Raw genomic sequence first — 24,824 nt, 5'->3', positions numbered from 1 at the left:
GCAGATGACAATAGCATTTGCTGTGTGGGGGTGGGGGGGGGGGTCTTTAAATAACATAAAACAAAATTGCAGAGTGGCAGAGCGATACACGCAGAAAGGATATTATGCAAACAATGTGGTGGGATCAAGCAGTTGGTTATGTTTGGCTCTGTGAATGTTACACTGCCAGTTTCAAGCTTTTTGAGACAGAGCCGGGAGACGCTTAACTATCTGTAGAGTAAAGACAGCTGGGAAAAAGCTCAACCCCCAAACTGTTCTGCAGTGGGCTAAAAGTGGAATCCTGGTAGCGATGATCCCCCCCAAGAATTCCAGTAAATTATTTTCATGGGGGGGGGGGGGGGGAATCATAGCATCCGGCCGAGCTACTCTAATGGAAGTCTAGGCTACAGTTAAAAAGCAGACAAAATATCCCCAAGAAGTTATATGTTGCGGGAAACAATATTGACAACACCATCGATTGGTTTTAGTGCTTGCCTAATTCAACAATTGAACAACAAAAACATCAAGATGCTGTAGGCTTATCTTTTTTTATACTGTATCTACACATACAGTTGGGAAAAAAAGTATTTAGTCAGCCACCAATTGTGCAAGTTCTCCCACTTAAAAAGATGAGAGAGGCCTGTAATTTTCATCATAGGTACACATCAACTATGACAGACAAATTGAGGAAAAAAAATCCAGAAAATCACATTGTAGGATTTTTTTTGAATTTATTTGCAAATGATGGTGGAAAATAAGTATTTGGTCACCTACAAACAAGCAAGATTTCTGGCTCTCACAGACCAGTAACTTCTTCTTTAAGAGGCGCCTCTGTCCTCCACTCGTTACCTGTATTAATGGCACCTGTTTGAACTTGTTATCAGTATAAAAGACACCTGTCCACAACCTCAAACAGTCACACTCCAAACTCCACTATGGCCAAGACCAAAGAGCTGTCAAAGGACACCAGAAACAAAATTGTAGGCCTGCACCAGGCTGGGAAGACTGAATCTGCAATAGGTAAGCAGCTTGGTTTGAAGAAATCAACTGTGGGAGCAATTATTAGGAAATGGAAGACATACAAGACCACTGATAATCTCCCTCGATCTGGGGCTCCACGCAAGATCTCACCCCGTGGGGTGAAAATGATCACAAGAACGGTGAGCAAAAATCCCAGAACCACACGGGGGGACCTAGTGAATGACCTGCAGAGAGCTGGGACCAAAGTAACAAAGCCTACCATCAGTAACACACTACGCCGCCAGGGACTCAAATCCTGCAGTGCCAGGCGTGTCCCCCTGCTTAAGCCAGTACATGTCCAGGCACGTCTGAAGTTTGCTAGAGTGAATTTTGGATGATCCAGAAGAGGATTGGGAGAATGTCATATGGTCAGATGAAACCAAAATAGAACTTTTTGGTAAAAACTCAACTCGTCGTGTTTGGAGGACAAAGAATACTGAGTTGCATCCAAAGAACACCATACCTACTGTGAAGCATGAGGGTGGAAACATCATGCTTTGGGGCTGTTTTTCTGCAAAGGGACCAGGACGACTGATCTGTGTAAAGGAAAGAATGAATGGGGCCATGTATCGTGAGATTTTGAGTGAAAACCTCCTTCCATCAGCAAGGGCATTGAAGATGAAACGTGGCTGGGTCTTTCAGCATGACAATGATCCCAAACACACCGCCCGGGCAACGAAGGAGTGGCTTCGTAAGAAGCATTTCAAGGTCCTGGAGTGGCCTAGCCAGTCTCCAGATCTCAACCCCATAGAAAATCTTTGGAGGGAGTTGAAAGTCCGTGTTGCCCAGCGACAGCCCCAAAACATGACTGCTCTAGAGGAGATCTGCATGGAGGAATGGGCCAAAATACCAGCAACAGTGTGTGAAAACCTTGTGAAGACTTACAGAAAACGTTTGACCTGTGTCATTGCCAACAAAGGGTATATAACAAAGTAGAGAAACTTTTGTTATTGACCAAATACTTATTTTCCACCATAATTTGCAAATAAATTCATTAAAAATCCTACAATGTGATTTTCTGGATTTTATTTTTTTCATTTTGTCTGGCATAGTTGACGTGTACCTATGATGAAAATTACAGGCCTCTCTCATCTTTTTAAGTGGGAGAACTTGCACAATTGGTGGCTGACTAAATACTTTTTTTCCTCCACTTTCCCTTCGGAAAGTATTCAGACCCCTTGACTTTTTCCACATTGTTATGTTACAGCCCCATTCTAAAATTGATTTTAAAAAATATATAATCCTCAGCAATCTACACACAATACCCCATAACGACAAAGCGAAAACAGGTTTTTAGAAATGTTTGCAAATTTATAAAAAAATAAAAAACATAAATACCTTACTTAAGTATTCAGACCCTTTGCTATGAGACTCGAAGTTGAGCTCAGGTGCATCCTGTTTCCATTGATCATCCTTGAGATGTTTCTACAACTTGATTGGAGTCCACCTGTGGTAAATTCAATTGATTGAACATGATTTGGAAAGGCACACACCTGTCTTTGTAAGGTCCCACTGTTGACAGTGCATGTCAGAGCAAAAACCAAGCCATGAGGTCGAATACATTTTGTCGAGGCACAGATTTGGGGAAGGGTACCAAAAAATGTCTGCAGCATTGAAGGTCCCCAAGAACACAGGGGCCTCCATCATTCTTAAATGGAAGAAGTTTGGAACCACAAAACTGAGCAATCTGGGGAGAAGGGCCTTGGTTAGGGAGGTGACCAAGAACCCGAAGGTTCTCCCATCTCTGTGGAGATGGGAGAACCTTCCAGAAGGACAACCATCTCTGCAGCACTCCACCAATCAGGCCTTTATGGTAGAGTGGCCAGGCGGAAGCCACTCCTCAGTAAAAGGCACATGACAGCCCACTTGGAGTTTGCCAAAAGGCACCTAAAGGACTCTCAGACCATGAGAAACAAGATTCTCTGGTCTGATGAAACCAAGATTGAACTCTTTGGCTTGAATGCCAAGCGTCATGTCTGGAGGAAACCTGGCACCATCCCTACGGTGAAGCCTAGTGGTGGCAGCATCATGCTGTGGGATGTTTTTCAGCGGCAGGGACTGGGAGACTAGTCAGGATCGAGGCAAAGATGAACGGAGCAAAGTACAGAGAGATCCTTGATGAAACCTGCTCCAGAGTGCTCAGGACCACGGACTCAGGACTGGGGTGAAGGTTCACCTTCTAACAGGACAACAACCCTAAGCACACAGCAAAGACAACGCAGGAGTGGCTTTGGGACAAGTCTCTGAATGTCCTTGAGTGGTCCAGCCAGAACCCGGACTTGAACCCGATCAAACATCTCTGGAGAGACCTGAAAATAGCTGTGCAGCAACACTCCCTGTCCAACCTGACAGAGCTTGAGAGGATCTGCAGAGAAGAATGGGAGAAACTCCCCAAATACAGGTGTAACAAGCTTGTACAGTCATACCCAAGAAGACTCGATGCTGTAATCGCTGCCAAAGGTGTTTCAACAAAGTTCTGAGTAAAGGGTCTGAATACTTATGTAAATGCGATATTTCCATTTATTTTTAATAAATTAGCAAACATTTCTAAACCTGTATTTGCTTTGTCATTATGGGGTATTGTGTGTAGATTGATGGAGAAAAAAAAAAAAGACTAACGTAACAAAATGTGGAAAAAGTAAAGTGTTCTGAATACAGCCATAAGATGTAAGTGGAGAGCAATGACAAATCTCAACCCTATATACAGTTGGGATTGGACAGGTGGACACTCAGTCTTGTTGACATAGCCCCGGTCACCCAAGAAGACACTCACACAGCTAGCTCACATAAGTCAGGGCAGGGCATGGATTGGCAGCAGTTCAGGCGGTAAAGTTGTTACATCATACATGGCATTGCTTCCCTGACCGACAGCCGCTCCTTATAGCCTCAGGATCCCACACATTGGCGAATGTAAAGACTTACCGTAGTAGTTACAATCAGATAGTCTAGTTAGGTTGTTCAGTATCACTAAATAGGCTAAGCTGCCTGGTGGTGTGAGTACCCCTATCCATTAAAGCATAGTTGTCTACTAAACCACTATTTTATGTTAGGCTACACCAGGTGTCTTAAGTTCAATTAATTCACCTTGGTTAATCAGACATAAGCTCTAAACACGATATCGAAGGTTTGCGATCGTTTTCACAGACTTGTTTGCCTATACAGCACGAGCACTTGACTTCCACCCACAAGCGTGCGCCTCGTCACCGACTTGCTACATTGTCACAAATATGACGCACGCAAACTTCCTCCAGCTACAAAATAACTTTGTAACAAATGTAACAGCCTATTTAGGAAACGGAGGCGAATCAGGTACCTCAAGATGAACCTACCTTCAATGAGCCGAAGTCAATACGACACAGTATGCTACTTCGCCCTGATGTCTCTTCACCGGTAGGCTACAAAAAGACAGCAAGCTGTTCTCGCTCTCGTTAGACCAGCAGAATAGTGAAAACCCCAGATTGAACTCCGTCTCTATGTGACCGGTCCTGTCAGAGGTTCCTCGTTACTGATCCCACAAGCAACTCCAATCTGGTGGCTGTAATTCTACAGTGAAGGTTTCTTCTCTCAAATGCAATAGGTTAACTCTCTCCACAGCCTTAGTAGCCTAGACTAATATTACATTATTTTACACGTTCTTTTTTTTTTTTTAAGAGTAACGTTGTTTAGCAAATAGACTTCAAGTATACAACAGTCATAGTAAGACATAAAAAAAAATATGATTATATTATTCTGAGACACTCAGTATTTCAGTCCCCCGGTGAGTCGTGGAACAAATGTCAGCAATTTCCCCTCCCTCTTTCAAACACTCGACAGCCTTTATGCTGCGTTCGTAAACAATTGGGAAGGTGGTAATTACCAGTTGTGAAGTCGTAAATACAAGTTGGACGCATTCACATGCTTTGAACTTGTTGAGAAACGCCGATTGGCTAATAATCAACAAGCTGCATTAACCATAAACTAAAAGAACCGCTATCATCCTTGTAAAAGCAAAGGGAACCCTAAATGCCTGTGAAGCCTTAGCCTATGTATTTTAATGTAAATGTGTATACCCCTGTGTATAAAGTTTGTCTGTGTTATTTGGTATATTGTGTTATATTTGTTGTTAATATCCAAAAAGTAATGGTAAACAAATGATAGTGTTCAAAAACCATATTAATAGATTGCTTTTTATAAAAATGTTTTGTTGTTACATTAAATTGCCGAAGATTCTGTAATTTCCTTAGTAGGTGACAAGGTGACAACCGAGGGCATCACGTTGGAGAAGTCGGAGCGCAGAGATGATATGCGGCATTCAGGTGATAGTCGGAACTCGGACATTTCCGACTTAATAACTGGTTGTAGTTATACACGTGCCGCGTTCAACCAGTTAGCAAGTCAGACATTTCGGTGTTTCCTAGTTCCGACTAGCACGTGACCGCGGCAATAGACGAGTTTCCCATGAGTTGGAGGGGCGTTCAAGTGGATTTTTCCCAGTCGTATATGGTAAATACCACCTTCACACTTGGTTATGAATGCATCATTGATACCAGGAAGTTCTCGCGACCCATCCCACAGACTTAAGGAGTGATATCATTTGTTTTACATCATGCCGTCACTATTTTATTTTTAAACTGTTTTCAACAGGCGTAACCCATAATAGACTAGCATATGCAACGTTTGCATTTGATAGCCCTGTGTGAACCTAATTTTGCACTGTGAGAGCACACTTCCTTGCTTTGATTAGCATATTCAGTGTTTGCCTATATGGAATGTATGCCTATAGCTCCTACCCTAAGAACAAGGGTTGAGAGTGTCTGTAAATATTGTTGTACTGGTGAGAACATGCAGTTGAAAATGACCCTAAATGAGAAAAGAAAAACCGCCGACGGCTTTCAACTCACTTTCCATTCGCTGACTTTGTAGTAGTGTTCTTCTACCCTCTACTGTCAATAAACCTGTCACTACACCTTCTGGCCGCGTGCTGCCATGCATAGCATGTTTCTTGGAAAGGGTGTGGCCGCATGCGCGTTTTTCATCAGATCTGTGGCAGCGAATTCAACAATTTGTTATTGCTATAAATGTTATAAATGCTAATGTTATTCTAGTCTATTATACATATTATACTGTCATAGTAGGCTATAGGTCTGAGGCATGTACACTGTAACAAAAGTCCACTGTCAGCATTGCCTTATTATTGTCAGCATTTTTATTGGTGCCATATTACACATCCTCTTCCCATGTGAAGGTGACCTTTGCAGTTCAATTGCCTGCCTGTATGTGATAATGGACTGCAATATTACACCGCTGCCAGAGGAGGTAGTGATCGATTCAGTACTATAGCCCACCTCCCTATCAGTATCTCTCTCTCTCTCTCTCTCTCTCTCTCTCTCTCTCTCTCTCTCTCTCTCTCTCTCTCTCTCTCTCTCTCTCTCTCTCTCTCTCTCTCTCTCTCTCTCTCTCTCTCTCTCTCTCACTCACTCACTCACTCATACAAACACTCTCTCTCACACACACACACCACCCAGCTGTGCTAGCCCTCGTCACTCTGCTTTAACCATGCTGGGAGGAAAGGTTGTATCCTGTTGACAAGGCCCTGTTCATTGGAAAGAGACTGTTCTCCAGGGAGTGTCTCTGTCTCTCACCACAGAATCTGTGTGAAACTGGAAGAGGGCATTGTTTAATTCTCGATAAGGAATTAGAAAATAGTGCATATGCCTACTCATTAACTCGCACACTACACATGCCTTCAGTTCACAAGTCCACACACACACACACACAATCAGAGGCACAGGAGGGTGATGTGACCGTGGTGGAATGTTGGGATGCATGGGAAATGCATGTGCTGTTCCGAAATCTCTCTGTCTTTTCCTCACCTACATTCCATACCATTCCTGTCATTAGCCATTCCTGCTCACTGAATTAACATAAGGCTCAAACTAAACTTGATAAACTAAGATTGATCAGATAAAGTTAATAATGTCTCACTGGTTGTACACTATAGATCTCTATGTATTCTTAAGATCAAAGTTGGTTTGTGTACTAGTCCAACATTCCATTAACCTGCACTGCTTTCTATGGTACAGCCTGTTATTTCACCAAATGCTGTCTGATTTAAAGGCCCACACCCTGCATTCCTTAGATTGTGTGAACCGGAGACCCTGTCCCACCCCCTTTATCACCTCTCCCCATTCCATAGAGAAACATGTAACCCTTCTTTAAATTGATAATGTGTTATGTTAATATAGTTATTTAAGTGTCAATCAACCATTCAGTTGGTTTGGATTTTCTTATTGTTTATAATTAGTTTATTCAAATTACGCCCTCTATCTTGAAATGTAGTGCCTTTCCACCATCCATTTTTCTGTTGTATACCTTTTCTGAATCTGCATTTAGATTGGATTAACTTTTCACACCTCTTCCCACTCTCCATACACACTGCAGCAGCCAGCACATTATATGCCACATGTAACATTTTTCACTTGGCACTCTGCTGGACCAGTCAGTATGCATAATCAACATCAATGGCCTAGCACGTGTTTTCTGACTGCGGGCACTGACTGGAAAAATCTAATGAGGATGATATTGATTGCACTCTGTCAAGCCAACTATTTGGCACAAACAAATTTACTGTACATAGTCAAGTGAAAACCAGAGTGAGCGGCCAAGATATACAACTTTTTTCCTATGCACAGTTAACCTCTAAAATTATGCATCAGCTCTACTCATCTGATCCTGTTTCACATTCACACAGGCAAATCCTAGTCTGGTCCCAGATATGTTTGTGCTGTCTCGCCAAGGTTGGCAAAGTTAGCAAGACAGCACAAACAGATCTAGGACCAGGCTAGGGAAATCCTACTCTTGGATAGCTAGTTATTTAAAACGTATGAGGAGTGAGCAGGTTGAATGGATGGACTCACCTTTGTGCAGCTGTGGCAGTAGCTCTCTCCATTCTTCCCAGGGGACAGGATGATCTCACCTGTAGGGATCAACTGGATCCTCAGCTCCATCATGATCGCTCTCTTTCTTTCCTTCTCTCTTTCTCAATCCCTCTCTCTCTGTCCTCCTCTCTCTCTGTCCTCCGTCCACTTATTCGATCCTTCTGAAGGCGTAGCAATGAATTCACCCCTCGCACGTTTGTACAAATTCCTCCCCTTAACGTCGGTGAGAGGAATATGGCACTTTGTGCTACACTGTCAATAGAAAAAAATAAAAGTCAAACTAAAGTAGAAAAAATGATTTTACTGGCAGCACATACAGTGATTTTTACATGTATGCTTCTTTTCTCAGTTATCTAACGAGGCCAAGACAGTCAAAGCACGTGGATGTTACCTGCTTCTGTGCAGAGTGCTCTAGTGCGAATTTCCCCTCAGCAGGCAAAGGATATGTATAGATAGTTACAGTGTCAGGCTCTCTTTCCACAGCCGGCCCAGCAGTATAATTGATGTCCCTGCACACCGGATCGCTGTGGAGCAATGCACTCTGGGTTGGCCCGGGTATCAGGGCTTCCTCCTGGACCCATGTATCCTGTCTCGGACGTTCCCGACGTTCACAGGGTAAACACCGGAGGAACCCACTCTGCTTCCCCATGTTTCCCCTGGATCTACAACTGGGAGGCACGCGTACACACCACATGCCTCCCCCACCTCTCCAAAAACAAATAAGGGACTTGTGCCTCTTGTGTTTCTAGTGTCTTCGGTTTCCTCTCCCCAAGGGGTACACTAATTAATGTTGACAGGCAGATGGTCAAAGGGATGTAGGCCAGGGGGTCATCATACAGAGGCTGGAAGCAGCGACATTGTGACCATATCTCTGTCTGTGGTGAGAGAATGGCGTAAACACACACAGACACAGACAGATGACCCCGTTGATCTTTGCTGTGACACTGACTGCCCCCCCAAGGTGACCCCTCCCAAGGTTCCTGTTTGTTCCCTCGACCAGCATCCTCTCAGAGTCACACCCTTTAAAAGCTGCCCTCCCTGGACCATTGATGTCTAGGGATCTCAGCAATGCCACCACACAATGTTAATGATCAACACTGATATGGATTGAATATCAACGATAGATTGTGTTTTGCTGAGTCTGGAGTTACAGCATGGGTTTGGGTGTATGAGTGGCGAAGGAAAAGTGACTCTATATTACTGTATGTTTTGGGTCATCAATATGGTCAGTCAGTGGTGGGATTTGTGGTGAGGGTGACTGAGAGATAAGTATAGAAACTGATTGTGGTTGTGTTGAATAGAGTTTTGGGCAAAGTGTGTGTGCTGTAGTGGGCTGTGGTCAGTGTCTCTTCTGTAACATCTATGTTTCTGTTCCTTCTCATCCTCCATCACAGTGTTCCCTGGATGTGTGTGTTCATCACAGCCTTGTGTACGGCCTTGTGAACATGCAGATATGTGTGTGAGAGCATGGCTGTTTGTACATGTGGTAGTAGTGGGTCCTTGCTGTGTATCTGGGGGGCTACTGGGAGGGGAAGTGACAGTGACACACATCCTTTAGTCTTTGACACGCGCCCAAGGTATTCCTGATTGCTGGGCATCAACAGGAAACAGTGGTGTTGACGCAGCAAGGCCTCAGCCTGGGCTCAGCCTAACAGACTGTTATGGATGAGAAGAGAGAGCGAGAGAACACACAAAGACGGACCTGAAACATACTGGGAAGAACAAGAACTGTAACAGAAGGCAACCAGAACCAGAAATGGACATGAAAAAAGGTACATTTGGCAAAGCACCGACTGTAATGACCTTTTGTATTTCCCTCTATGTAGCATGACTTTGCTTATGAATGATATGTAAAGCATTTACCTATTGTTTATGAAGACTTAATGCCCTATAAAGCCTTTATACGTTATAGTTCGTTTAAAGTGTGATCGTTAATAGTATACTTTTCTGAGACATTTTTCAAGTTCAAGGGTATAGTTTGTTGTTTACACTGATCACTGATAAGATATGAGTTTCCAATTAAACAATACAGAAGATAGTTATTAATTAACAGAAGACAGGTTCAAGGTCCTTTGGCTGAAGGTTTATAAACACACTTTCTCTTTCTCAATGCTGTCCATCCCTCAACACACAAGGTGAAGGAGGCCCAACTGTCTCTCTCTCTCTCTCTCTCTCTCTCTCTCCTCTCTCTCTCTCTCTCTCTCTCTCTCTCTCTCTCTCTCTCTCTCTCTCTCTCTCTCTCTCTCTCTCTCTCTCTCTCTCTCTCTCTCTCTCTCTCTCTCTCTCTCTCTCTCTCTCTCTCTCTATGCTGGTCTAAACTATCTTTCATGTCCTATCCGCTCACACTGGAAGGGTGATATGAAGTGTGTGTGTGTGTGTGTGTGTCAGAACCTGCAGCTGGTGTTAGAGTAGTGTGTGTCAAGGTGAGCCAGGCGCAGTAGGAGCTCCTACACGAGGGGCCAGTGTTCCTGAACTAGGCGTGGACACAACTTGTCACTGACAGAGAAGTCTGTAAGGAATTAGAGAGGGAATCGCATCCTGTTTGTGTGAGAGAGAGTCAGGGGCCAATCTGTGAGTAAAGGGCACGTGGCCATGGCAACGTGAAAGGGCAGGGAGTGGTAGGGCAGAGGTTCAAGAATATACTGTGTACTGAATTTAACTAACTGGGATAGGCTAGTGCTATCTCCCAGTGTTGACAGGAAATAGCCATGCCTATTTTTAACACTAAAAAGGAAATCTCTAATATCTCCATGCTGTTTGTTCCATCAGTCTGCTCAAAAGCAGTTATCAGCCTCCGACAACGCAGGATTCAGCAGGGCCGTTTCCACAGGAAAGCATGGGACGCCGATTAGGCTACCACTCAAGCACCAGCCCAAAGAACTGTCCTCACACTACAGCACAGACTTCACTCTTATTTCCCTAGAAATGTTCTGAACGTACTTGTCCAAAATACGAATACATTTTGAATTGTAATTAGATTACACTGTATTTTGGTACTCTATTTTTATCTTTCTTACATTTCCCCTGCAGAAAGTTATATTTGCCATAAAACTTTGAATGGGGCCAGCACAGCCGCGAGCTGCCCAGTGACACAAGCCTACCAGACGAGCTAAACCACTTCTATGCTCGCTTCGAGGCAAGCAACACTGAAGCATGCATGAGAGCACCAGCTGTTCCGGATGACTATGTGATCACGCTCTCCGTAGCCGATGTGAGTAAGACTTTTAAGCAGGTCAACATTCACAAGGCCGCAGGGCCAGACGGATTACCAGGACGTGTACTCCGAGCATGTGCTGACCAACTGGCAAGTGTCTTCACTGACATTTTCAACATGTCCCTGACTGAGTCTGTAATACCAACATGTTTCAAGCAGACCACCATAGTCCCCGTGCCCAAGAACTCTAAGATAACCTGCCTAAATGACTACCGACCCGTAGCACTGACGTCTGTAGCCATGAAGTGCTTTGAAAGACTGGTCATGGCTCACATCAACAGCATAATCCCAGAAACCCTAGACCCACTCCAATTTGCATACCGCCCCAACAGATCCACAGATGATGCAATCTCTATCGCACTCCACACTGCCCTTTCCCACCTGGACAAGAGGAACACCTACGTGAGAATGCTATTCATTGACTACAGCTCAGCATTCAACACCATAGTGCCCTCTAAGCTCATCACTAAGCTAAGGATCCTGGGACTAAACACCTCCCTCTGCAACTGGATCCTGGACTTCCTGACGGGCCGCCCCCAGGTGGTAAGGGTAGGTAACAACACATCTGCCACACTGATCCTCAACACGGGGGCCCCTCAGGGGTGCGTGCTCAGTCCCCTCCTGTACTCTCTGTTCACCCATGACTGCATGGCCAGGCACGACTCCAACACCATCATTAAGTTTGCCGACGACACAACAGTGGTAGGCCTGATCACCGACAACGATGAGACAGCCTATAGGGAGGAGGTCAGAGATCTGGCCGTGTGGTGCCAGGACAACAACCTCTCCCTCAACGTGACCAAGACAAAGGAGATGATTGTGGACTACAGGAAAAAAAAGAGGACTGAGCACGCCCCCATTCTCATCGACGGGGCTGTAGTGGAACAGGTTGAGAGCTTCAAGTTCCTTGGTGTCCACATCACCAACGAACTATCATGGTCCAAACACACCAAGACAGTCGTGAAGAGGGCACGACAAAGCCTATTCCCCCTCAGGAGACTAAAACGATTTGGCATGGGTCCTCAGATCCTCAAAAAATTTACAGCTGCACCATCGAGAGCATCCTGACTGGTTGCATCACCGCCTGGTATGGCAACTGCTTGGCCTCTGACCGCAAGGCACTACAGAGGGTAGTGCGTACGGCCCAGTACATCACTGGGGCAAAGCTTCCTGCCATCCAGGACCTCTATACCAGGCGGTGTCAGAGGAAGGCCCTCAAAATTGTCAAAGACTCCAGCCACCCTAGTCATAGACTGTTCTCTCTGCTACCGCACGGCAAGCGGTACCGGAGTGCCAAGTCTAGGTCCAAAAGACTTCTCAACAGCTTCTACCCCCAAGCCATAAGACTCCTGAACAGCTAATCATGGCTACCCGGACTATTTGCACTGACCCCCACCCCATCCTTTTTACGCTGCTGCTACTCTGTTAAGTATTTATGCATAGTCACTTTAACTCTACCCACATGTACATATTACCTCAACTACCTCAACTAGCCGGTGCCCCCGCACATTGACTCTGCAACGGTACCCCCCTGTATATATAGCCTCCCTACTGTCACTTTATTTTACTTCTGCTCTTTTTTTTTCAACACTTTTTTTGTTGTTGTTTTATTCTTACTTTTTTTTGTTTAAAATAAATGCACTGTTGGTTAAGGGCTGTAAGTAAGCATTTCACTGTAATGTCTGCACCTGTTGTATTCGGAGCATGTGACCAATAAAATTTGATTTGATTTGATTTGATTTGAAACTCATGCAGATTAGAGCTAATCTTTTTATCTAGCTCTAGCAATTGCTGCCCTCTTGTGGTTTCAGATCAAAACAGCTTTATTCACAGGATGAGTCTTATAATGAATGTGAAATTAATTATGGTGTCATGTTAAATCTATTGTACACACAAATCTAAAGCCTCCACTGAAGTTAGGAGAATAAAAGCACCAGTTGAGACCAGAACCCACCAATGTATAGCTCAAGAAGACTACAAGCAACTAAGCAACTATAGGCCTAACCCAAACAGAGGTAGTAGCTAGGTGAATAGTCTCCATACACACTAGGTAAGCAACACATTACACACAGAAGAAAAAACATTGTTTCTAATGAGAAGGACTGAAGTATGAATGATGAGGAATCAAGAATTGTCAAATAAAAAAATTAAAAACACTTTTTGAAAAGGCATGTTTTAGGGCTGCAGTATACCAGGTAGAACAAATAATTACTTTTTGGCCCAATGCATAAGTGTTGCCAGCACTGAAGAGCCTAGTCTTTGAGTGTTCCTCTGCATCGTGAAAGGCAGATTGAAGGGAACAAGTGCAAAAAGGTGAGTGAAGTGCCTCTTTTAATCAGGCTCCATTGAAATGTGTTTTCTGTTTGCTCCATAGGAAATTAGAGGAATCACTCATGTATTGGCTATACACATCAGATACATAGACTGAGTGTACAAAACATTATGAACACCTTCTTAATATTGAGTTGCACTCTCTTTTGCCTTCAGATCAGCCTCAATTTGTCGGGCATGGACTCTACAAGGTGTCAAAAGCATTCCACAGGGATGCTGGCCCATGTTGACTCCAATGCCTCCCACAGTTGTGTCAAGTTGGCTGGATGTCCTTTGGGTGGTGGACCATTCTTGATGCGCCTGGCACCTACTACCATACCCCATTCAAAGGCACTTAAATATTATGTCTTGCCCATTCACCCTCTGAATGGTACACATACATAATCCATGTATCAATTGTTTCAAGGCTTAAAAATCCTTATTTAACCTGTCTCCCCCCCTCCCCTTAATCTACACTGATTTAAGTGGATTTAACAAGTGACATCAATAAGGGATCATAGCTTTCACCTGGATTCACCTGGTCAGTCTATGTCATGGAAAGAGCAGGTGTTCATAATGTTTTGTACACTCCGTGTTCAACATGTTTAATGATCAAATCAGTCTCCTATTTTACATGTCAACTATCATCTACAGCTGTCCTAGGTCAGATGGACAGATCTCAGGTGGAGAGGGGAGTGGGAAAGTGAAGAGGAAAATGAGGAAGAGGAAAACAACAGAGTGTGAGGAGAAGGAAAGTATTCCAACAGAACTCCTGCCTGTCAGTCCATTGAAATTTGACCCCCAGGTGAGGTCAGACATATTCCCAGCTTGGGATCATGATAATTACAAAATATTTCCACAAATGTCAGCTTTTCACAAATGTCATGCCTGTTTTCTATTTCTCACAATGCAATATACATACAGTCAACAGATCAGCTTTGATATCTAATCTCAAATATCTAATGTAGTTTTACCTGAGTTTCAGTGGAAGCAGCATCTGTATGTACACATCTTGTCCTCCAGGGGGTGCTAAAGGAGCTGCTCTTGCGTCACCCTGTAACCAGTGAGGAGGGAATAGGAGAGTCTGGACAGCATAAACACACAGTTGTATGAGCTGGAGAATGCTGTAAGACTGCCTTTTATACATTAAACACTAACTGAAGAGTTGGCACTGTCTTTAACACTGTTTTTAACAATCCTGACAATCATATTAATCCAATAACAGAGAGGTAAACACCAACCAAATGGAGGCGAGGGTGTGTCCATCCAAGAAGATTTGTCGCTTTGACCTGCCAATGGACTTCAGACTGCTGGAGAGTGGGTTGGATGGATTTGCCTCAGATCATTTCAGAATGTGAGAGCTGTCATTCATTCACTTGGTGGAAGTGACAAGATTTTGGAGGTAATTCTCTTGTGTCTTTCTCTGTGTCCCAGCCAGGCCTCTCTCCACAGGGCTATCTCCACAGAGCTATCTCCGCAGGCCTCTCTCCACAGGGCTATCTCCACAGGCCTATCTCCACAGGCCTATCTCCACAGAGCTATCTCTGCAGGCCTCTCTCCACAGGGCTATCTCCACAGGCCTCTCTCCACAGGCCCATGTATTGCCTTACCTCCATAACTAACTACATTTGCACACACTGTATATAGATTTTTCTATTGTGTTATTGACTGTACGTTTTGTTTATCCCATGTGTAACTCTGTGTTGTTGTTGTTTTTATCGCACTGCTTTGCTTTATCTTGGCCAGGTCGCAGTTGTAAATGAGAACTTGTTCTCAACTGGCTTACCTGGTTAAATAAAGGTGAAATAAAAAAATTAATAAAAATACAAAAACAGGGCTATCTCCGCAGGACTATCTCCACAGGGCTATCTCCGCAGGTCTCTCTCCACAGGGCTAACTCCACGGGCCTCTCTCCACAGGGCTATCTCCACAGGGCTATCTCCACAGGGATATCTCCACAGGTTCTGTCGAGTGTGTAAGCGAAGAAGCAACCTCTACAGGAGAGTCTTTGAGAAGTTTGATAAGGACAGGGATGGACTGCTTTCTCTCAAGGTAAATCCAAATAAAATATATATATAATGTGGTTTCCCCACCACAGTGGATGGCCTGAGAGGATCCCTCACCAGCAGGCGCCGACCCAGCAGAAACAACAGACTGGCTAGTTCATGGATGAAATGTGAGAATCTAAATCCATTTAAAATGTATAATCCTGTTACAAAATACAATGTGCAAAACAGCAGCTGTGGACAAATCTATATCAAATCACAATTTACAGACCATGTACAATGGGCCGTGTCTCTGTATTGCAGGAAATGGAATGTGGCATATGTGACCTATACATGGCTGATGTCACTGCTGGGCAGCTCCAGCGGCTGGTGGTATTGATTGACGCAGATGCAAAATCACACTTTGACTGTGTCATTCTGCACGACATGTGCCCGGTCTGAAAGATTATTTCACTCCGCGTTAGTGTAAGTCTTGTGATTGGCACATGATAACCAACTGTCAAATGACAAAATAAACACACCAGGTGCATTCATATGAATGACATGAACTTGTTCACTTTCACAGAGAATAAAGAAACAATCAAGAAAAGACCAGCAAATATAAATCCTTATATTCTTGAAAGCTATCACTATTAAGTGTTAAATCAACACTTGAAATATCAACACTTAAAATTAAGTGTTTAAAATAAATATTAACACTGGAAATACATCTGTAATTTTGTTAGGAAAGAAGACATGGAGGAAAATGTTGAAAAGGACCGTTTAGAAGAGGCCGACTTCAGCTCACTGATGGGAAAGCTCTGCTACTACAACATTTCACCTCCAACGACTAAACTGCTGTTAATGATTTCAAGACTTACACGTGTTCAAACAAACCTAGACCAGCGCATCAAAGGGAAGTACTAGGCCCAGCGGTCTCATGTACCAGACTTGATAGGGCTTTCTTTATAGACACTGTGGCTGTTGAGACTAGGGCCCCTGTAACCTAGTTAGGGTCTTACAGTCACCTGTCATCTGAGTGTCACGGTGACAATTCATATAAACATTTGTAGGATTATTTGTCCCTTTTCATTTCAATAAACGTGTCAAAGCCAACATTCTTGTAATGTAGACCTACATATTACCCTGCCATACATGCTTAACTGGTATACAAGTAAAGCAGTTTATATGACAAGTGCTAGCAAATAAATGCAATCCATCATTACAACTGTTTTAACTTAATCTTCAACAAAAAGCTCTGATTAGAACTGTAGTGTAGGGCCAACCAACCATGAGCTCTGTGGTGGTGTTAGAAATTCCCTCGGCCATCTCCAACGTTCCTCCAGCGCTTCTCAAATGACAGTGACTTAACATGGCTCACCGAAAATAAATGGGCATACATCCAATAGGCAAGTATCCATTTCGTGAGTAATTTCTAACCACGTTTAAACACCCAAATCCATGGCTTTACTCCTATCATAAACATTCAGTAAAAGCTAAGTCAAAATCAAGAAGCATTAATTAATTGTTTGATGAAATCAACACCAACAGACTTTTTGGTATGTTTAATTTAGATTGTTTAATGTTAATTCCATGCTGTGCTTCAGTAAGAACAATAGGAGACGCTCTGTGGCTCCAGTCAGATATCCAGTAGTACAAATTAGCTTTAAGTTACACATAATGAAGCAAAAAGAAAAGGAAAGAAAAACATTAAGAGCAATATAAAGGAGGGGAAAGAGGCAGAAAAATAACTATTCATTAACTCATGCAGGCTTGAAATCATCTATTTAGAACCCTGTCATCAACAGAAGCCCATCGAGAGCTGTCTTTTACTAAACGTGACAATGCTCCCTTAGATTTTTTAAAACCGCTACCAGCCACCATCTGAAATCAGCAAGTATGCGCAATACAGTATTTCAGCACAAAGTACAATCCAAAACATTACAATAGAATCACTATGGTGTAAAAGTTAAGCATTTTGCTCCACATGGATATCAGGAATTTTACCAACTTCCTCTGAAAAACTAAGTTAACAAGAGCACTTTGCCCTTAAAAGGTTTAATGACTTGCATCTCTTTCACTAACACAGAAATATTACAGCTCCCACAACTAATAGACATATCAGTAATAAAAGTTAATTTCTGTAATAACATTAAGAAAAAAAATTCTCAAAATACATCCAGCAACTGATAAAATATTGAGGAAAGAGCTAAAACAAATCAAAATGAAAACAAGACAATGAAAATAAAAATCAGAAATGCTTGTACCAAGTAAAATAAATTTATCCAGGGACTCTTTGCCTTTCCAAAATTGCATTTGTCGTTTCAATTAAGTGGTATTTATATTTGACTTGAATTAAAGGGCAAAAAATAAAAATAAAGATATAAAGAGAAGTGATTATCTCTAAGACCCTGGGGGTCAGAGAGCTGCTGAGAGCTGCTGTCACTTGGGCATGGTGGCTACTGTTGGGATTCAGGGGGTTTTCTCTTTGGGGGAGGGGAGAGTGTGTGGAGGCGGGGGTCTCAAGTTGGCTGTGATGTCTTACTGGGGCTCGTCCTCCACATCTTGCAGCGCCTCTTTGTTCTGTTCTTCACCTGCTTGAAAACAAGAGAAAACGGACGGTGAGGGCTGGGCTTTCAGGTTATGTACACGAGAGACAACCCTAAGTCTAGGTGATCTGACTCAGTGTCCAAACATCAAACATATTGAGATGCTGTGGAAGTATTGCATTACTCCATTGACAGTTTTAACCTCCAAAATTGCAGGTGGACGGGCCGAAGTGAGTCCAGCAGTGGTTTCATTCAGTGTGTCACAAACATCTTAGCACATGCAGTGAAACTTCAATCACTAACTACAACCTCGTAGAGTAGATCAAAATAACTACTGTAGTGCTTCAATCAAATAAAAAGTACTCTCAAAGTAATTAAAATGCTTTAGAATGAAACGTCCTATATAGGCCCTACTTGACGACAACCTAATAGATTACTTCCGTTTATAATTGAGAAGCATTTTTTGATTTGTGAATTTCTCCTTAGCCTACTCATTCCATGATGTATAAGCCATCTAGCTAATACAGTAACATACAATCTTTAAATCCCTCTTGACAGATCTGCTCAAGACTCACCTATACCCAAGTATTATATTCCAACATAAGCCACTATATTGTCCTGGCCTTCCGTTGCTAGTGAGACAACTGTCTATTTGTGTCATGCTACAGGACGCCAGGCAGACAGAATGACAGAGCAGAGCGATTATGGGACTGGATGTAGATAATGTCTCCCAGTCAAAGACAGACAGGATATCCCATATAGCCTCTCAACAACTGGTGCCATGCTGTTAGTCATCCAGTCTCCACAATACACAGCTCTTAGGATAGCTACGGAGATCCGGTACAGGTCAACAGGTCAGGCAGGCGACTACAGAGCATCAGACTCTACACACAAACACGTGTTCTAACTTGGTGAGACACTTGCAGCCCCACAGAGAAAGATAGTCACCTTGTACCTAAAGAGCTGCCCTTTACCTGGCCTAAAATGGTTCCAGCTGAAAGATGATACTCACACACCATTATCAAAAACCCAATAATCTGTCAGCTGTCCAAGACACATGGAAATCATAACATTAAAAAGACAGTCACTTCTAACTAAATGCATTACTGATACACCAGCGACAAAAATAAAGTCAATATGTAGAAAGACGATTCATAAGACACAGTGTGTGAACATACAACTTTCCCCATAACACAAACCAATGGGTGAGTGGCATTGCAGTGAGTTAGTAGTGAAGGGAGACGGAACACAAAGGAGTCAAACCAAGGGCAGAAAACACTTACAAAGTACAGATTATGGGAAATTAACAGCTGTTTTGTTCCTTTAGGACTCTACATAAACGGAAGGAGAGAGAGGAGAGGTGAGAGAGATGAGTCAGACAATAAGATGAAGGTTGAAGAAGCTACAGCTTTAGAGGACAGAGAGAGGGGAGAGAGGACCACTAAGCAATGCGGAAGGAACTGCAAGGTGAAAGACACAAGGTTAGGTTAGAGACGGATGGAGAAGGGAGACGTTAGAGTTAGCGTAATAATCCACATCAGCAGCTCTGAAAAGAGCCGAATAAGCAACAGCACACACCTCAAGGAGATCCAGTACTACACCTTTCTGGTAGGATAACATCCGTTTACAAACAAAATGTGCTAACTAAACAATTGGCAGAGGCAAACTGCTGTAATATTGTAAGTATACCTCAGACTGGAAGAAATTGAGGAATTGAGCATGCTATCAAAAAGCAATTTCCCCCTTAATATTATTACCAACTTCCTCCATGCATTCTAAAAGTCAAAGTGGGGGAGCTCTCACTGGTGCTTACCATCTCCCTGCATGTCTGAAGTCCATAGTGTCAGGTTGTCACGTAACAACTGCATGATAAGTGTGGAGTCCTTGTAACTTTCTTCACTCAACGTGTCCAGCTCTGCGATGGCATCATCGAATGCAGCCTTCGCCAACCTATAGTACAAACATTGGTCTTATGTAACACTATAAGAGAAAGTCACCTTATTGAATCGTTTGAGCACATATGGTTCAAAATTAGACCTTTAAGTTAGAAGTCTATCAAGGGAGAGCCGTGCGAGGTACTTGCCTGCACGCGCGGTCGGGTGAATTGAGGATTTCATAGTAAAATACAGAGAAGTTAAGAGCGAGGCCTAGGCGAATGGGGTGTGTAGGTGGCAGTTCGATCATGGCGATGTCGCTAGCAGCTTTGTAGGCGACCAAACTGTTCTCTGCAGCCTCCTTCCTGTCGTTCCCAGTGGCAAACTCGGCCAGATACCTGTGGTAATCGCCTTTCCTGAGGGAAGAGCAAGAGGGAGAAGCATCAGTGGGTCATCGTGGTGTAAAAGACACAAAGGCTCACTGCAAACATGGGTCCATGTGAAAAACAACTATGTTCCTAACTCAGGGACGTGATCAGGACAACCTAAAAATCTAGGGGATAGGTCAGTTTAAATTATCAACAAATGGAGGATAAATGTCAGAAAAGCAGGAATTCCTGATTTATCAGGAGGAATCACAATCCCTGCTCTATGTGTTATTCTAGAGCCATTAGAGTTGTGGAATACTGTTCTAATCCAGTCATTAAAAAACAGTAATAACCATCAAGAATCTATTCCCAAACAACACGTCAACAACAAGAGCAGAGGCTCGTACATTTTGTAGTAGAAGACCTTGGACTCTCCCGTGTTGGCAGCTGGAATAAGGTGCTTGTCCAGTACATCCAGGATGTCATTACAGATTGACTTCAGCTCGTTCTCAACCTGCAGGAGAAAACATAACTCAATGAATGACCAGCCACTGGCACAATGGTAGGCACAACAAGCAACACTCAACAATACACAAATGGTATCATTCAGGTGAATTAGCCTAAATTATTTGATACCATTCACAACTTTCTCCAGTAGAAACGCTACCATATCGCTTTAAGAGTGCTGCAGCTCAAATGCCTCTCCCATCATGTCAGATCTCTCTCGCACCAGTTCTATATGAATGCACTCAGAATGACTCATACTTCTGGGCTTACTCACCGTTTGCCTGTATTCCCGGATCATTTTCAATTTGTCTTCTCCACCCTTGTTTTCTTCCCTTTGTTCAATACTGCTTATTATCCTCCATGATGCTCTCCTCGCCCCAATTACATTTTTGTAGGCCACTGATAGTAGGTTTCGCTCCTCGACTGTTAGTTCCACATCCAACCCGGCCACTCTCTTCATGGACTCCACCATTTCTGTGGGGAGCAGAGAGGAAGTCATAAGTAATTGGGGCTGAAAGATCAGATACTAAATAAAACTATGGGACAAAGTTTGATGACTTCACAGAGATCTTTCTTTCCTTTTTCTTATGCTGAAGTTACAGATTTTAATTTCTCAACATAACAATATAATCCCAATCATAGAAAGTCCTATTTACAATTGTCTCTGTCCCTAAACCTGGGCCTGTATTCACAACGAGTCTCAGAGTAGGCATGCTGATCTATGATCAAATTTGCCTAATCGATCATAATGAATATGATAAGGACAGGTGAGACCCGATCCTAGATCAGTATGCCTACTCTGATGTGCCTCATGACTACAGGTTTTTGATAATACAATCTTGGAAGGTAGTATCTGCTGCAACATTTAGGCTTAATTCAGTTATGCCGAGGCATTAATACTACACGACTACATCTATAACCCAGTGACAAGGTACATAATCATACCTTTCAGAAACCGATAGTTAAATCAGTGTCAAGAATGAGAGCGGCATGTCTGTGAAGAATCGCATTTGATTTGAGGGTGAAATAAATAATAATAATAATAATATGCCATTTAGCTGACGCTTTTATCCAAAGCGACTTACAGTCATGTGTCCATACATTTTTACATATGGGTGGTCCCGGGGATCGAACCCACTACCCTGGCGTTACAAGCGCCATGCTCTACCAATTGAGCTACAGAGGACCACAATAAAGCAGCTAAAGTGATTTTATTTCGGGTCTTATCAAAGTTGCATGTGGCCAGGGTTCCATAGTCAGACAGACATGATCATACCCTGTAATCAGACATCTAAAAACAGCTTCTACTTTGCCAATTGACAGGCACGTTAGTTAGTTTACTAACTTAGTTAGCTATGTCAAAATTAACTATCATTGGGGTAGGTTTTGTTTCAGGTCAGTCTTCGATACGTCACACCCAGATATCGGGCTATGGCTAACGTCGTCGGACCACGAGAAGTTTAGTAAACAAGAGTAGGGTATTTGGCAGGCCAACAGATTTACATAGTTAGATTATAGCTAGTGCTGTAACATATGTTTACATTGGCTGACATTGTTTGGTTAAAGTAATCCCCACATAGCTAGCACAGCTAACGTTAGTTGGCTAACACGTTAACTACCACCCCCACTTGCTTGCTACCTAACGTTAGCTCTCGCACCATCAATAATCCGCCATTTTGTATCCTCTTTAAATTATCCATATCTTTAAACAAATCTGGACAGTTAAGTGGCTATCGTATTGGCTAATTAATGTTAGTTACACAGCTAGCTAGTTAAGCTAATGCGTTAGCTAATGTTAGCGCACTGACTTCACCGTCCTCGTTCGAGGCCCCCTGCAAGAGGGAGGAGGATGAGTGAGTTCAAGTGTTAGCTATGTTGGTAGCCACTAGCTAGCTAACGTTAGCTAGCTGATGAAAAAAACAGCGGCGAACATGTCCCTCCATCGAATAATACAATTGTGTCTCTTACCGTCATATCTCTCAGCCTGCTCGGCGAGTTTTGCCTGATATACTAAATCCTCCCGATCGCCCATTTTGTTTCGAGTGGCGAATAGTCTAGTTTAACTGACAAATTGATTTTTTTAAAGGCTCGACAGTAGCTGCTACTAGGTCAATCTGTCGGTGGTTCTTGGAAAATCAACGGATAGATCAGTGGCGTTTCCACCCCACCGGTTGTACTGTGGAGTTAAAAAAAAAAATGGCGAAAATCTAAATCCGGGAACCTTTCCCACCACACATGCATCACCCCCCACTGACGATCACCCCTTCCTCAGAAAACCCCCTCCCATTTTTTTCACGGCATGGCAACCAGTGACTAGGGATGCCATCCATTTACATGTTCACCCACTGTACCATTATCATGATAAGCATTATCACATAAACTTTTTTTTTTTTAAAGCTTGATAAGGCTTTCTCGATCTTTCGTCTTAACAAGAACACGTGAAACAGGCTGGCTGTGACATCTTTAACAAATCTGGGACCACGTTTTGGTAGACAGGCCTGCAATAATAATAATCAGCTGTCTGGATATTTAAATACAAATAAACACCCAAGTAGGCCAACTGGCTTTTTGTAGGTCTATGTTGTTATGTATGACAAGTGAGACAAATTATGAATGAAAAAAGGCAGTGTGTTTGATCTCATAAATTTATAACAATCCACAAGATTGATTGGGTACAGTATTTTCATTAGCCAACCCTTTGCCTTTATTTACTATGTATATCTTAACACATTACATGCTACAGAAAATAAAAGGTAATTTCAATTGTCTTTAAAGAATATAGTGTTATAATACAATTTCCATTTGCGGATGCCAACCAAGCCCCCTTATGAAAGGTCATGACTTACACAGGGTTACAAAAATACAATACTTTAAAATATTTATAGGCATGACTGACAAAACAAAATCATGAAAATAAGGAGAGATTACATAAACAACAGGCATGCATTGAGAGAATGAATGAAAAAGCAGACATGATTTAACAGATGTTAATACTGGAGTAACTGATTACAAAGAAACTAACTGTAATTAGTTAAATTACCAGATAAAATATTGTAACCAGATTACAGATACTTTTGAAAAACTAGATGAGTTTAAGTTTAAGTTTGTTCCACCTGAGCAAGTCTGACCACTATGATGACACACCAAATGTGTTTGATGGTTCCTTTTTGTCTTATTCTAATGCTTATAAAAAGGGGAAAGTAATCCAAAAGTAACTGAAAGTAATCCGATTATAGTTTGGATAATCCAAAAGTTAATACTGATTACAATGACAGGTAACTAGTAACTAACTGATTACATTTAGAAAGTAACCTACCCAACCTTGCCCTAAACATAGATTGTGGCATAAATTGTCTATAAAACAGTTTGTCAGGTGGTCCGAAAGCTACAATTATACAGAGAAATGGTACAAGTTTGAAGGCAACGGGAAAACCCCTGTGGTTTGAGGACAATCCAATCGTCAAAAGGTTATATATTCTATTCCTCTGGACTTTGCAGAATCTACTACCCAGAACCTACATCTAAGGACAGTACATTGTGTATTTTTGATGAGGTACTACATGATTGGAGTTTAACTCGTATTACCATACTCATTTCTGAAGTCTTCACACCCTGACAATGCATGCGTTTTGATTTTTCACAGCTGCTTCATAAATTTGGGGCTAAATTACCTTAGCTTATTAAAAAAAAGCCACCACGAGGTCTGCCACAGACAATGAACACACAGCAGAAATGACATATTAGAACAATAAAGAAAAGACAAGAAAAGTAATTGAAAGGGAGGGGTCTGAACTGACAAGTAATTGTAAATAATAACTGATTAAAGTGCATTCTGAAAGAACTAAAACAAATTTCACCTCCAGCATCCTCAACACAGACTACTGTATTGATAAAAGTGGCAGACTAAGAGGCAGACTAGCACTTTGGTTCACCAAGCACCTCTCTGCCTAATGCTGTTGCAGTGCACCCTAGTGGCCAGTTCTACTGAGGACGAGGTAACCCATTTCTCAAGTCACCTCTGCCTAAATCTATGGGAAACCACTCTAGGAGGTGAAGTTATCCAAGTGAATTTCAGGGGCACATTCAGTGGGGTGCAAAGTG

At 42.6% G+C, this 24,824-nt stretch overlaps 2 protein-coding genes across 4 annotated transcripts in view; both read right to left on the bottom strand.

The window, feature by feature from the left end:
• LOC311101335 (unconventional myosin-Ic-like) overlaps window positions 1–8,082 on the bottom strand; it is a gene marked incomplete at its 3' end in the record, with an annotated part of 54,140 nt that extends 46,058 nt beyond the window's left edge. Inside the window, exon 1 of one of the 2 annotated variants that reach the window (XM_084142468.1) lies at window positions 7,896–8,082. In XM_084142468.1, the coding sequence (XP_083998594.1) occupies window positions 7,896–7,988 (93 nt within the window). In that variant the 5' untranslated portion in view covers window positions 7,989–8,082. Of the gene's footprint in view, window positions 1–4,328; window positions 4,808–7,895 lie in introns of those variants that run through there. The other variant, XM_084142469.1, reaches the window with a different exon arrangement.
• An 8,893-nt stretch (window positions 8,083–16,975) lies between these two features.
• On the bottom strand, window positions 16,976–23,072 carry LOC311102200 (14-3-3 protein epsilon-like). 2 transcript variants are annotated; one of them, XM_084143452.1, is made up of 6 exons: window positions 22,692–23,072; window positions 20,998–21,197; window positions 20,624–20,730; window positions 20,058–20,264; window positions 19,788–19,924; window positions 16,976–18,022 (listed from the first exon to the last, which is right to left on the bottom strand). In XM_084143452.1, the coding sequence occupies exons 1-6, from the start codon at window positions 22,753–22,755 to the stop codon at window positions 17,967–17,969; spliced, it is 771 nt and encodes a 256-aa protein (XP_083999578.1). In that variant the 5' UTR covers window positions 22,756–23,072; the 3' UTR covers window positions 16,976–17,966. The 2 variants fall into 2 exon arrangements, with proteins under 2 accessions (XP_083999578.1, XP_083999579.1); XM_084143453.1 differs by having other exon boundaries at window positions 16,976–18,019; window positions 22,692–22,903.
• Window positions 23,073–24,824: the final 1,752 nt, after the last annotated feature.

The sequence above is a fragment of the Coregonus lavaretus genome (genome assembly GCF_964263955.1).
Source record: "Coregonus lavaretus genome assembly, chromosome: 26".
Classification (NCBI taxonomy): domain Eukaryota; kingdom Metazoa; phylum Chordata; class Actinopteri; order Salmoniformes; family Salmonidae; genus Coregonus; species Coregonus lavaretus.
This window is presented reverse-complemented; position numbering and strand designations above follow the sequence as displayed.